The following is a 14800-nucleotide window of genomic DNA, read 5'->3' as shown; positions in this document are numbered from 1 at the left end:
ATAGGGGATTTGCCCGAAGAATCCAGAGCAAGGCAGAAACATCAAGCACAGAAATTGGGCAGTTATCCACTAGGGCTGGATTAAATGGAAGATTAAATGTGTCCATTGTAGTTTAGTGTTGCCTGTTTGGTTGGATGTAATTCTGGGAAGATTAAGTAACCAGTGGTCTGACAACTCTCAATTAACCAGAGCACCCAGATCTCCAACTACGCTGGATGGAGTTCAGTGATGTCAGCTTGTCATAAGAGTTCTTCCTTCCTTCCTTCCTTCCTTCCTTCCTTCCTTCCTGCCTTCCTTCCTTCCGTCCTTCCTTCCTCCTTCCTTCCTCCTTCCTTCCTTCCTTCCTTCCTTCCTTCCTTCCTTCCTTCCTTCCTTCCTTCCTTCCTTCCTTCCTTCCTTCCTTCCTTCCTTCCTTCCTTCCTTCCTTCCTTCCTTCCTTCCTCCGCCCTCCCTCCCTCCCTCCCTCCCTACCCTCCCTCCCTCCCTCCCTCCCTCCCTCCCTCCCTCTCTCTCTCTCTCTCTCTCTTTCTTTCTTTCTTTCTTTCTTTCTTTCTTTCTTCTTTCTTTTCTTTCTTTCTTTTCTTTCTTTCTTTCTTTCTTTCTCTTTCTGCATTCATGGTTAAGTAACTTGACCAAGATCACACAGCTAGTTAGTATCTGAGACTGGATTTGAACTCAGGTCCTCCTGATTCCAAGGCTTATGCTGTATCCACCAAGCCACCTAGCTGTCCCTGAAGAGTTATTACTTTCACTAGCAAGATGTGTAAAATTGGAAAAGTTCAGTGCCATTTATATAGGAATGCAGACCTGAAACAAGTGAGATAATATTTGCAAAACACTTTAAAACATTGTATACAGTCTGCCATTACTATTACTACTACTATTACTGCAGCTATAGGATTATAGATTTTGAGCCAGAAGGGATTATAAAGGCCTTCAGATCTGAAGCCCAACCCCCACACCCATTCTATGGATGTGTAAACTGAAGCCAAGACAGGTTAAGTGACTTGCCCAGGGTCATACAGTTAGTATATTGCTGAGGCAAGATTCAAACTCAGATCTTCCTGACTGTGAGTATCACTCTCTATTCACTGTGCCTCCAAAGAGTCAGTATTTAAGGCACTGCCTCCTGGGCTTTTCTTCAAGAGGTTTGGTCTCCAAGCTGGCCTGCTTATCTATGTATGATGGGGAGCAGGGAGAGGAAGAGCAGGGTTGGGGGGTGGGGGCAGGGAAGCAAGCATTTTTTAAGCACCTACAGTGCCCTGGAGAGGACACTCCAGCTACTCCTCATGGGATAGATACAACACGGGATGTGGCAGTTACCAGTTATAAGTCACTCGGGAGCTGCGGCTCCTGTATCAGACTGCACAGCCACGCTTGGCCTGTGGCTTCTTCAAGGCGCTGATCCATGGTCATGCCGCGACTGGTGGAGGCCTACTACTACTACTACTACTACTACTACTACTACTACTACTACTACTACTACTACTACTGTGCTTAAGGCTTTACAAATATAATCTCATTTGATAGGCCTTGTCCTGATGGCAAACAGTCCAGCCTACTTAAGGAGTTTTTTTCATCATGAGTCCTGGAGATCTTGACCTTAAGTGTAGAAGTTTATCAGTGCATGTAGATAGAGTTCTTGCTTTCACATATGTAGTATTATGTTGTATATGTAGTATTCTGGGCAGCTAGGCCATGCAGAGGGTGGAGCACTAGACTAGCTGCATGACCCTGGGCCAGTCACTTAACCCTGTTTGCCTCAGTTTCCTCATCTGTGAAATGAGTGGGAAAAGGAAATGGCAAATCACGCCAGCATCTTTGCCAAGAAAACCCCAAAGGGGGTCACGGAGAGTTGGGTATGACTAAAGCAACTCAACAACAACAAATATGTAGTGTGCTATTTGTAAGAAGCTGCATGAGGTAATAGAAAGAGCCCTGGATCTGAAGTCTGGAAAATCCTCGGTTTTGAATCCTGCCTCTGACTCTTAGTATTTGCTATGGATCAAAAGCCAAAAGTCACTTTACCTCTCTAAGACTTAGTTCCCCAGCCATACATAAAATCAGTACAGTCATACCAATAGACATTATCTCCTTGGGCTGTTGTGAAGGTCAAACAAAAAGATCTGTTAGGTGTTTTACAAACCATAATAAGAAAGAGCCCTAGCTGCAGAGTCCAAAGAGCTGGGTTCGGTTTGTCACGTCTGATGCGTATTGCCTTTGTGACCTTAGAGAAGTCACTTCTGTTCCTTGTGCCTCAGTTTCCTCATTTGTAAAATGAGGGGGTTGGACCAGACAACCTCTAAGGTCTGTTCCAATTCTAGGTCCATGATCCTCTGGACTCTATCCATGCCAGATAGATCAGATGTTGAAAGAGGTGATAATAGCATTTGCCTCTCAACAGTCCTTGAAGGGTAGGCAGTGGAAATGTTGTACAATGAGAGAACTGAGGCTCAGAAGGTAGGGGGAGGGGATTTGCCCAAGGTCATGAAACTCATGTCAGAGCTAGGATTCAAACCTATGACTTCAGGACTCTCCTGGTTCCAAGTCCAGGATCCTTTACCCTCCACTGCATTCCTTTTCAGGTCCCTCAGGGGTTGTAGTTCACCAGTTAACTCCCAACCCCGTGGGTTCTTTGTGTATTCTGAAAAACTGTTCCCTGAGCCTCACCTTCTTCTTGGCTTCTATCTTCACAGCCTCGAGGTAGTGCCTTTCCCCAACTGGAAGGCCCCCAGACAGACGGTGTCACAATCAAAAGTAATGAAGAATGTGTGATCACCCCCAGTGTAGACCTGAACATTGACTTTGGAATCAAAGGCAAGAACAAACTCAACTACTGGACCAATTATTGGCTTCTCATAGGTAAGAAAGAGGCCACAATGTAGTCTGGTGGTCTCCAAACTTGTTTAGCTTGTACATTTCATCTGTCAAAAACGCTGGGGTATTTGCCACCTGTCTGTCTATCTTTCCATTGTCTATCATGTATAGCCATCTCTATCCATATCTATATATCAATATACCTATCTATATCTTTTTTTTTTTTTTAGTGAGGCAATTGGGGTTAAGTGACTTGCCCAGGGTCACACAGCTAATAAGTGTTAAGTGTCTGAGGCTGGATTTGAACTCAGGTACTCCTGACTCCAGGGCCGATGCTCTATCCACTGCGCCACCTAGCCGCCCCTATCTATCTTTTTGTATATTGTCTATCCATCTATCTATCCAACTTTATTGTTTTTTCTTCATATTTTTATCTGTTGTCTATCATCTATATCTGTTTATCTTTCAGCCTATCAATCTTTCTATCGTCTGTCATCTATATCTATCTCTATCCGTATCTTTATACCTATCTATATCTTTCTATCATCTATATATATCTATCCATCTATCTTTCCATTTTTTTGTATCTTTATTTATGTAATACTAAAGTGTATCAGGGATCGGCCTGCTGAAGTTGTATTTGCAATGGGAGAAAATAGGAGAAACCTGAAGGGATAGAGGTCACATCTGCACTGAAAAGAAAAATTTGATAGGTGTGTGGAGGATTGGACATCCTCCAAGTCACAAGAGTTAATATTAAGGATTTACTATGTGCTAGACACTGAGTAACAGCTTAGAGGCTCATTGTCTATAGAAAGCTGGGCCCTGGGTGTCAGGAAAGACTGATTTTCAAATGTGGCCTCAGACATTTCTAGCTGTGTGACCTTAACCTCTTTTTGCCTTAATCCACTGAAGAAAGAAATGGCAAACCACCCCATTATCTTTGCAAAGAAAACTCCATGGACAGTATGGTTTATGGGATCACAAAGAGTCCGACATAAATGAACAACAACAGGCACTGGGGATAGAAAGAACGGCAAGAACATGGCCCTTTCCCTTATGGAAGAATGTTATAACGGGGGAGTCGACATGTAAAGAGCTGTACATACAAGATATACAATGTAGAGCGAAGGAGCTCTTGGAGGAAAGGGCAGCACAGATGGGGTAAATGTTCCTGCCAAAGGTGGGATTTAACCTGCATCTTGAAGGCTTTTAGGGCAGCCGGGAGGCAAATGGGAGAGAGGAGAACATTCCAGGCATGGGGGGCCAGCCAGTGCATTGCAATAGTCCAGGCAACCAGGGTTGTAGCCTGTGTGAGTAGACAGAAAGGGCTGGATGTGAGAGATGTTAGAAAATGGAAGATTTGAGGGGCAGCTAGGTGGCGCAGTGGATAGAGCACTGGCCCTGGATTCAGGAGGACCTGAGTTCAAATCCAGCCTCAGATACTTGACACTTACTAGCTGTGTGACCCTGGGCAAGTCACTTAACCCCAATTGCCTCACCGCCCCCCCCCCAAAAAGGAAGATTTGGCCCCTTCTTGGATATGTGGGGAGAGTGTAGGTGAGGAAGAAAGGGGGGCACCAGAATTCCTACCTGGAAGGGGGCTGGTGCCCTCAGCAGAAATGGAGATGTTTGAAAGAGGGGTGGGTTTGGGGAGGAAAGAGCCTAATGAGATTGTAACACATCCTTGCCTGTTCGTCCTGGGTGGTTCAACTCTCCATGGGGGGGAGGGGGCTTTTACTCATTGGTCATTGCCCTTACCTGCCCAGGGTGTGATGGGGGAGGGGTTGGGCATTCTGGGAAGGGGTGGGGGGAATTTAGGTAGTAACATACTGACCTCTAGTGGACAAAAGCAGATTTACAAACCCATTGTAACCTATTGTAGAATGGTTACCGAACATTCAGATCTCAATTACAAAAAATTACAAGATCAGTCAAGAAGCATTTAAGGCAGGTCTTGACCATTTTTTATGTTATGGGTTTCTTTGGCAGTGTGGTGAAGTCTGTGGACCCCTTATCAGAATTGTGTTGTTCAGTCGGTTTCAGTCACGTCCAACTCTTCCTGACCCCATTTGAGGTTTTCTTGGCAAAGATGGTTTGCCATTTCCTTCACCAGCTCAATTTACAGATGAGGAAACTGAGGCAAATGGAGTTAAATGACTTAACCAGGGTCACACAGCTAGTAAATATCAGAACTCAGGAAGATGAATATTCCTGACTCTAGGCCCAGCACTCTCTCCACTGGACCACCTAGCCACCCCTCTAGCCTTAACCTTTTATTGTCTAACTCCTCCTCCTATTTTGGGGAGAGAACAACCCCTACTTATTAGTGACTTACAGAACAACAGGCCATCCTTTCACTCGGGGTTCTAGTCTCCTTTTATAACATTACAAATGAAAGGATTAGTCAGAAGTTGAGTTCTAGCCAACTCAAAGGAATATCTTTCACTTACTTTCAGGTCTAACACACAGTCTTACACTGTAGTTTCTTCGCCAACTGACAATTAGAAGAGGGCAGGAGGGCCATGGTAGATAGAATAAAGAGCCTTCAGACTGGGGAGAGAGAAGAGCTATCATTTGTGCCTCTTTTGATATTTATACTTACAGAATTGCTGAACAAAGTTATCTTAGTCATTTTTCAGTCATGTCTGACTCTTCATGGCCGCATTTGGGGTTTTCTTGGCAAAGACCCTGGAGTATTTTGCTAATGAATACTCCATCTCATTTTTGTTTTGTTTTGTTTTGGTTTTTTGGTTGTTGTTTTTGTTTTTTGTGAGGCAATTTTTTTTTGTGGGGCAATGAGAGTTAAGTGACTTGCCCAAGGTCACACAGCTAGTAAGTGTCAAGTGTCTGAGGCTGGATTTGAATTCAGGTCCTCCTGAATCCAGGGCCAGTGCCTCATCCACTGTGCCACCTAGCTGCCCCCATCTCATTTTATAAATAAGGAACTGAGGCAAACAAGGTTAAGTGACTTGCCCAGGGTGACACAGCTAGAAAGTGTCTGAGGTCAAATTTGAACTCACCACAATGAGTCTTCCTGACTTCAAGCCCAGTGCTCTATCCAGTGCACTACCTAACTGCCCTGTCTTTGTCGTTACAGCTGGCAAATAATTTATATGACTTTACAGTTTGCCAGGGAGATTTTTTGTTGAGAGTCTTTAATTGAACTAAGACAAATGCTTTATTCATTCATTAGTTTGTTCATTTGTTCCTTCCTTCATTCGTTTGTAATGAACAAACACAGCAAGATCCTATACTATATCCTCTACGCCTTAGTCCAATGGTTCTCAAAGTGTGGTTCAAAGGCCCCTGAAGGTAGGAGAAGTGAAAACTTTAATAATATGATAAAACTATAACAACAGTAAGACGTTATTCACCTATAAAATACTCTTGTTTTCTCTCTCAGGGCATCATGAGATCCCCCTATCTGCTTCTACCACAGTCCTGGAGAAATTCCCCAACAAACTTCCCAGACATCCTGAAAATGTGATCCACGCTGATTCAGAGAAGAGTTTTGAGGAGGTTGGTGAATGAAAGACTCAGTTAGCTCGTGTTTTCTGCATACCTATTCTGCATACAATGCTATTTTAGGTGCAGTGAAGTATAGCTACAGACAAAACAAAGGCTAAATAAGATGTGGCCTCTGGCCTTGGAGCTCCCAGGCTGTTTGGGGAAGGAGATAAGTCTCAGCCTGTGAAAACATAATAAAAAAGGCAGGAGATCAGAGGAGAGGGTGATTGGCAAAGGTTGGGACATTCAGGGAAGGCTTCATGGAAGAGGTGAGACTTGGATCTGACTATATAGTCATATAGTGGTGGCATCCAAAGTGGGGGAAATGACATTAAGAAAAGCAGGTGGGAATGAGCATGTCATGTTCCTAAGACAGTAGAAAGACAGGCCTCCCTAAAGCTGAGGGTGCTTATTGTGGAATAGTAGGAAATAAAGTTGGATAAATGGAGGGTTATCCACTACCCAAAACTAGATCTGACGTGGAAGAAAATAGGGAGCTATGGTAGGTTTTTGAAGTGGGGAGTGACATGGTAAAAGCAGGATTGGGGGAAGTTTATCCTGGCAGTTGTATAAAGGATGCATTGAAAAGGAGAGAAAAAAACTGGTATTTATTCTTCCTTGTCTCTGGGAAAGAACAGCTCAGAAAAACACTGTTAAATAGCTGACATTTAGATGATGCTTTAAGACTTGCAAAGCACTTTACACAGATTATCCCATTTACTCCTCACTGTATTGGAGGTAAGTGCTATAGATATTATTATCCCCATTTTACATATGAAGAAACTGAGGCCCTGATATGCCTTTGGGACGAATCCCTAGTAAGCATTGGTGGTGAGAATTGAACTCAAGCTAATTTGATTTCCATCCAGAAGACTTGTCATTTTCAAAGGTGTCTTGCCCATTCTCATCTGCAAATGGTGCCAGTTAAACTTAGAAACTGGCTCCCTGCTACGGGCAGAGCCTGGAGAAGGTGAGCATTGTAGTGAATAACATCAAAGTCTAGTATTGGAGTTGATTGATGGCTAGAAAATATAATTCTTATGATTTAAAAATAGGGGCAGCTAGGTGGCACAGTGGATAGAGCACTGACCCTGGAGCCAGGAGTACCTGAGTTCAAATCCGGCCTCAGACACTTAACACTTACTAGCTGTATGACCCTAGGCAAATCACTTAACCCCAATTGCCTCACCAAAGCAAAACAAACAAAAAAGTAAAGGGTGATAGTAAGGAATTGGGTTAAGTTTTCCTCCAAGAGATTGAAAAGCCCCAAGTGCTGGTAAGATTCCAGAGCATGGAGTGGATTCATTTGTTTGATGCTGTGGAAGGTTCAAGTTTCTATCACTTATGCAGATAGTAACCAGTAAAGTTGCAGAGGCCCATAGGTTGTCAGAGGGAAGCCCAGAAGCAAATAGTGACTTGTCGTTAGCTCTCAAAGCTTTGGCACTGGGAAAGGGGTTTTTGCAGTGAAGTAGACCCTCTCTCCTATAGAAGGTAATCAAAATAGTTGACCGGGACACAGAAGAACCAACTCCTACCACTCATCAAGATATTGAATTCACTCGAACCCCAGTAAAAACAGAGGCAGCAGTGGACTCCATACTGAAGGACATGGCTACAATCATCCTGTGTACCTTCCTTCTTATTGGATGGGTCGCCTTTGTCATCACCTACCCAATGGTAAGGTCCCGTCTCTTTGGGCTAGTTTCTTTCTGTTTGTTCTGCTTTTCTAATTGGCAGTCTCTTTGCCCCTTAGCATCAGAGCAGTGATTGTTGGTTGCTGAATGAATGAATGAATGAATGAATGAATGAATGAATGAATGAATGAAAGTGAATCAGTCTTAGAGCTAAAAGGTACCTTTCCATCCAGCTTAGTGATTACTCTCACTTTTTTCTTTTTTAAATCATTTATTTAGTATTTTACAATTACATGTAAAAACAATTTTTAACATTGGTTTTTAAAAAATTTTGAGTTCCAAATTCTCTCCTCCCTCCTTCCCTTTGTTCCTTATTGAGAAGGCAGGCAGTTTGATATAGGTTATTACCACTGCAGTCATGCAAGACATATTTCCAAATTAGTCATATAGTGAAAGAAAACAAAGACCGAAAAGAAAAGAAAAAAAAAACAAGAAAAAACAAAGTAAAAAAAAAATACTTCAGTCTGCATTCAGACTCCATGAGTTCTTTCTCTGCAGATAGACAGCATTTTTTCATCATAAGTTCCTCAGAATTGTCTCAGATCCTTATATTGCTCAGAATAGCTAAGTCATTCACAGTTGGTCCTTATACAATATTGCTGTTACTGTCCCACAGGTGCTCATCTCACCTCCATCTGAACACCTCCAGGGACATGTTGCTCATTTCTCCCTGGGCTAACCTGCTTTACTTTGAGGCTGCTCAAATTGTTTTTTTCTTTGTAGGGTAGGGATAGAAATTGGACCTGGGAGTTCTCCCAGGTAGGGAAAATTTCTTTACCAGTGCAGGTTGGCCCCTTCTCTACAACTTAGAGTCTTAATGAGTTTCCTAGAGCACTGAGAGGTTAAGTGACTTACCCAGGGTCTCTCAGCCTCAGTAGTAGGGATTGAACCCAAGTCTTGGCTTCAGGGTTGTCTCTTTAGCCTCTCACCACACTGCCTCTCTTTCCTTTATATTGAATATGCCTTCCATTTAACTCCTATCCATGAGTCCAAGCTGTGCCTTCTGTAGCCACAAAGAATATCAATTCCTTCCTCCACATAGCAGCCCTTCTCAATTTCTCTGGGGGGAAAGGGGATAAATAGGCAACACTGTCTGTCCTACTAAGTCCTGGGGTGTGTGTGTATTTCTCCCCAGAGCATGCACCAGCAGCAGCAGCTCCAGCACCAGCAGTTTCAGAGGGCAGCTGGAAGAGAGGGATCCAGCAGCTGCAACAACAGCAGCTTCCTTTCCAACCTCCCAGTGACCTGGCTCAGGACTCGGATTTCCTGATACCTCTGCTGGTTTGCACACAGAGAGCTCGCCCCCAGCAGTCCCACCATGTCCCCCAAGGGCTCCAACCACTCTCAACATTCCAGCAACTCAGCTTCCAAGGTCAGCAGCAGGCATCACCACTGAGCAGAGATGAGGACGGTAAACCAGATTTCGTTTTCTAAAGACATCTTTTCTAATCAATACCAGCTAGGGGAATTGTAAAATGTAATTCCCCCAGGGGTTGTTCAAGCATAGATTGGGAACTCGGTCCTCCACTACCTCCACTTCCTTTCCAGGAGAAGTCTTGGAGTCATCTCTGTACCTTCTTCCATTATTTGTTCTCCAAGGACTGGAAGTTAGAAGTTGGTTATCTTGGGGCACAGTGCTGGGAATCTTCTGGTGGAAAAAGTACTGGAGGCAGAGAAATTTAGGGCCACGAGAGACCTTGGAAATCATAGTCCATGAGTCCTTAAACCTTTGTTGTGTCATGAACTCGTTTGGAGGCTCTCTGGTGAAGTCTTGGACCCTTCCTCTCAGAATAATGTTTTTAGAGGCATAAAATAAAATAAGAGCATTACAATGGAGACCAGTTATGTTTAAATAAAGTATATAATAATATTTTTCCTATGCAAGTTGACAAGAGACCCTTTCCTGAAATATATTCACAGATCCTTTGCGGGGTCATGCCTCCTTTAAAAAAAACACACCAATCTAGTCAATCCTCCCATTTTATACTCGAGAGAATTGAGGCTGGCAGAGGAAAATTAACTTATCCAAAGTCACATGGCTAGTCAGTTGGTAAGAAAGAGACAGAGAACCAATCTCATCCAATGTTGAATGATGCTCATTATTATTAGCAGGGTTGGCCCCATAAAGTAAAGGAGTTAATAAATGCTTATTGAGTTACATTGAGTAATACAGGGCCAAATGTTAGCAACTTAGAGGGCTTTCACTCTCAAGTTAGAAAACCCAGTTCCTTTTGTCTCCCTTTTCCCATCTAATACTTTCTGTACTCGCTAATAATAGCTCAAGGTGTGGCTCCTCTTGGGGAAGTCAAAGCAACAAGTCAAAAGTCATTTTCTAAGCAAATACCTCGTGCCAGGCACTGTACTAGGAGGACTTGACCTTTAAAGAATAAATATTGTTTTAACCTCAGAGATTTTCTTTCGGTTTGTTTAAAGTAATATTTTCTTGTCATGCTTTTGGCACAGATGAAGAGACCAGCATGGTGGTGGTTGGGAAAATTTCCTTTTGCCCAAAGGATGTCTTGGGACATGGAGCTGAAGGCACGATCGTATACCGGTAAGCGATGTGGAGAGACCCATCCCTGTCCAGAGACACAAGCACCACAAAAGCTAAGAATTTCAAGGGACCTCAGTGGTCACCTAGTCCGACCCATACCCACTAAAATGTAGCTGACAAGGGACCATCTGGCCTCTGTTAGAAGACCTCTCCAAGGACAGACCGATTCTATTTTTTGGACATCTCTAATTGTTGGGAAAGTTTTCCTGACATTAAGCAGAAATCAGCCTCTTTATAATTTCCATCTGTTGTGTCTTGTTTTGCCTTCTGGTGTCAATCAGAATAAGTCTAATCCCCGCTTTGGATGGAAGTGCTTCAGATTTTTTGAATCCAGCTAGTGTGTGTCTCTCCCCACTTCTCCCCCCCACCTCAAGTCTCCTCTAGGCAAAGTGACCCCAGTTTCTTCAGCCAACCCTCATATGATATGGACTCAGAAGCCTTAGCTTATGTTTCTCTGGACACTCTCCATCTTAATGCCTTATCTTATCTTGTCCTTCTTAAACTGTGATAGCCAGAAGTGAACATAATATTTTAGGTGTGGTCTGGGGCCGAGTGCAAAGGGATTCTCTCCTATTTTATTTGGTGATCATATCCACTCCCATGGATTCAGTTCTATGTATATAGATGATCCTCATTTCTATTTATCCAGCCTGTCTTCTTGCTTCCAGTCTCCCATCTCCCGGCTTCCTACTGGACATGTCAAACAATTCAGCATGTCCAAAAGTTCATCGATTTTAGCTTTGTAACATCTCTCACAGATTCCCCTTTTTTTCTCCTTCAATACTACCACCGCCCATGTCACTTCATGCCTGAACTAACAACAGTCTTCTGGTGGGTCTCCCTGCCCCACGTCTCTCCCCAAGGCATTCCATCCTCCACTCACCTGTCATACTGCTCTTCCTAAAGTGCACATCTGACCATGTCACTCCCCTATTCAATAAATTCCAGTGGCTCCTGATGACCTCCCGAATCAAATATAAATTTTTCTGCTTGACTTTGAAAGCCCTTCGGAACCTGGCAGCTTCCTTATCTTTCTGCTTTTCTTATTCTTTATTCTTCAGTCCAGTGACATTGGCCTCCGGGCTGTTTCACAAACAAGACACCCCATCTCTCGGCTCTGGGCATTCTTGCTAGCTGTCCTCCATGCCTGGAATATTCTCCCTCCTCAACTTTGCCTAATGACTTCTCTGGCTTCTTTAAAGTGTCACCTAAAATCCCATCTGCTACAAGAAGCCTTTCCCAATACCTCTTAATTCTAGCACCTTCCCTCTGTTAATTATTTTTTTATTTATCTTGTATATAGCCTGTTTATATGTACTTGTTTGCTTGTTGAGGGCAGGGACTGTCTTTTGTCTCTCTCGCACTCTTTTTTAATCCCTAGCATTTAGCACGGTACCTGGCACATTTGTTGTTGTTCAGTCTTTTCAGTCTTGCCCTACTCTTCATGACTCCATTTGGGGTTTTCTTAGCAGAGATAACTGGAGTGGTTTGCCACATCCTTCTCCAGTTCAATTTGTTGATGAGGAAACTGAAGTAAATAGGGTGAAGTGACTTGCCCAGAATTACAGAGCTAATAAGTATCTGAGGTCAGATTTGAACTCAGGACTAGCACTCTATCCACTGCACCTACTCTTTCAAGGGGCAAACCTTGTACTTTTTTTTTTTTTCTCTCTCCAGGGGGATGTTTGACAACCGGGCTGTGGCAGTGAAAAGGATACTCCCAGAGTGCTTCAGTTTTGCAGACCGTGAGGTGCAGCTGCTTCGGGAATCAGATGAGCATCCTAATGTGATTCGCTATTTCTGCACAGAGCGAGACCGTCAGTTCCAATATATTGCTATTGAACTGTGTGCAGCCACTTTGCAAGAGGTAGCTTTGCCACTCCAGTCCCCTCCCTGGGGGGGGGGTGAGGAAGGGGTTCAGCTTTGTCATTCACCCAGATACTGGTTTTAGAAATTATATTGTTGTAAGTTTTGTTTTTACATTACAAAGACGGATGAACTTCCCATTAACTCTAAGAGAGGTGTTTTGTATCAGCAAAGTAAAACCAACAATACAGGGAACTCATCTGAAAGTGTATGCAGCATTCCACATCCGTAGCACTCCCTTCGCCCATCTCTTAAAAAACATTTTTTAATTAACAGAAATCTATTTTCTCTCTCTCTCTCTTATCATATTGGAAAAAAACAAGAGTATTGATTTTAAAAATTTCATTTCTATTGGTTTATTATTGGTGATACCGAACAGAAATTTATTCAGTCTTTTTCAATTGTATCTGACTCTTCATGACCCCATTTGGGGTTTTCTTGGCAGAAATACTAGAGTGGCTTTTCCTTTCCTTCTCCAGCTCATTTTACAGGTGAGAAAACTGAGGCAAACACGGTTAAGTGCTTTGCCTAGGGTCACACAGCTAGTAAGTGTTCGAGGACAAATTTAAACTCAGCTATATGAGTCTTCCTGGATCCAGACCTGTTGCTCTGTGTACTGTGGCGTCACCTAGTGGTCCAGTTGAACAGTAATACAGTCACACTCTGTTCCCAACCATGTATATTTAAATCAATGGCATTCTGCTCATAACATCTTAAAAACTTTTCAGTCACTCCAAGTCCCCATAAGGATTTTTGTTTGTGTATTTCCCTCGTGTCCGCTTTTCCTTTTATACAATCATCATCGAAAGGAAGACCTAGGTTCAAGCCCCTGCCTCTGACCATATTGACTTTGTGACCCTGGGCAAGTCATTTGCCCATTCAGAGCTACAGGCAACTCCCAAAGATTGACACTTAGAGATCATCAGTTATTCATCTGGGCCTTTACAAAAATGGTTCTAGTTAGTGGTCTTCTGGTACTGCTTTCCCCCCTCCCCCAACTGGCTATTATTTAATTGGAGCAGCTGTGGACATAGTGAATAGAGCTCTGGGCTTGGAGTCAGGAAGACCTGGATTCAAATTTGGCCTGACACTTACTAGCTGTGTGACCCTGGGCAAGTCACTTCACCCTGTTTGCCTCAGTTTCCTCATCTTTAAAATGAGCTGGGGAACCACTCTAGTATCTTTGCAAAAAAAAACGCCAAAATGGAGTCACATAGAGTCAGACACAACTAAACAAATGAACAACATCAATTATTTAATAACAACTTTATTTTATCTCTTTTTATACTTCATATTTTCCAGTCTTAATTGTATTGTAGTATTCCATCAGTGTGCTACAATTTATCCAACTAATCTTTTTTGGGGGGGGGGCATTATAAGTAATACTACTATGGACATTTTTTAGTAGCAAGATTAAAAAACAACAACAAAAGTATATCTCCTAGCATATTCCCAAAGCTCTCTCCCTTTAGATAGCCTGTTATAAGTACAGTGTTGCATCAGTTGTATTTTGATTGGCCATTTCCTCAGTAGCCATTTTTCTTATTCCTCTCTTACTACCCACAGAAGGTTGGAGCAAAATCATTCTTCCTGGTTCTATATAATGTTGAGTTCAGCATGGCATATGGCTTAATGGTGGCAAAATTCCGAGGGAGACTTATGAAACAGGATAGAAACACTAACTGGTTTTTGTTTTTGTTTGCGGGGTAATGAGGTGTTAAGTGACTTGCCCAGGGTCACACAGCTAGTAAGTGTCAAGTGTCTGAGGCGGATTTAAACTCAGGTACTCCATGAATCCAGGGTGCGGAGCTTTATCTACTGCACCACCTAGCTGCCCCTAACTGTTTTTAAAATAGCTTATTGCTCTCATCTTTCTATCCCAAGGGCTGTTGAAACGTACACAAGGTGGCAAACGAAACCTGAGTAGGTTAGCAGGAAGAAGAATGGCCCAGGACTTGAGTGCTGATGTCATCTCAGTGTCTCTATCAGAGGTAGCCTAGTGTGTGAGAGGAAACATGTTGTAGTAGAAGGAGCATCAAACCAAGTCAGAGGACCTACTTTGTACTCCCAGCTCTGTCTTTTAGCTTGGACAAAGCACAAAACCTCCTTGAGTGACCTGGGGCATCCTTAGCTTCAGTTTCCTCGTGTATGATATAGGAGTTAATATACTTGTGGTACCTAACCTCACAAGGGGATCACAAGATTGTTGATGTTCATCCTTTGTTCTGGAAGAGGACCAATGACATCAGGAGAGACATGTCTTGACTTGTACTGAATTGGATTTAAGTGAGGCAGGGCTGTGCAAAGTCATCTCTCCTCCAGAGTCATTGGAATCCATTAGCAAGACATAGGTCAGGAC

The 14800-nt window shown here is 43.0% G+C and overlaps 1 protein-coding gene across 1 annotated transcript in view; it reads left to right on the top strand.

Moving 5' to 3' along the window:
- ERN1 (endoplasmic reticulum to nucleus signaling 1) overlaps positions 1-14800 on the top strand; it is a 109700-nt gene that overhangs the window by 82252 nt on the left and 12648 nt on the right. The window contains 10 exon segments of the mRNA XM_043962751.1: positions 2697-2862; positions 6224-6339; positions 7816-8004; positions 9157-9201; positions 9204-9285; positions 9288-9317; positions 9320-9402; positions 9405-9432; positions 10485-10575; positions 12253-12442. Of these exon segments, the coding sequence (XP_043818686.1) occupies positions 2697-2862; positions 6224-6339; positions 7816-8004; positions 9157-9201; positions 9204-9285; positions 9288-9317; positions 9320-9402; positions 9405-9432; positions 10485-10575; positions 12253-12442 (1020 nt within the window).

The sequence above is a fragment of the Dromiciops gliroides genome, chromosome 4, assembly GCF_019393635.1.
Source record: "Dromiciops gliroides isolate mDroGli1 chromosome 4, mDroGli1.pri, whole genome shotgun sequence".
NCBI classification, from domain to species: Eukaryota; Metazoa; Chordata; class Mammalia; order Microbiotheria; family Microbiotheriidae; genus Dromiciops; species Dromiciops gliroides.
This window is presented reverse-complemented; position numbering and strand designations above follow the sequence as displayed.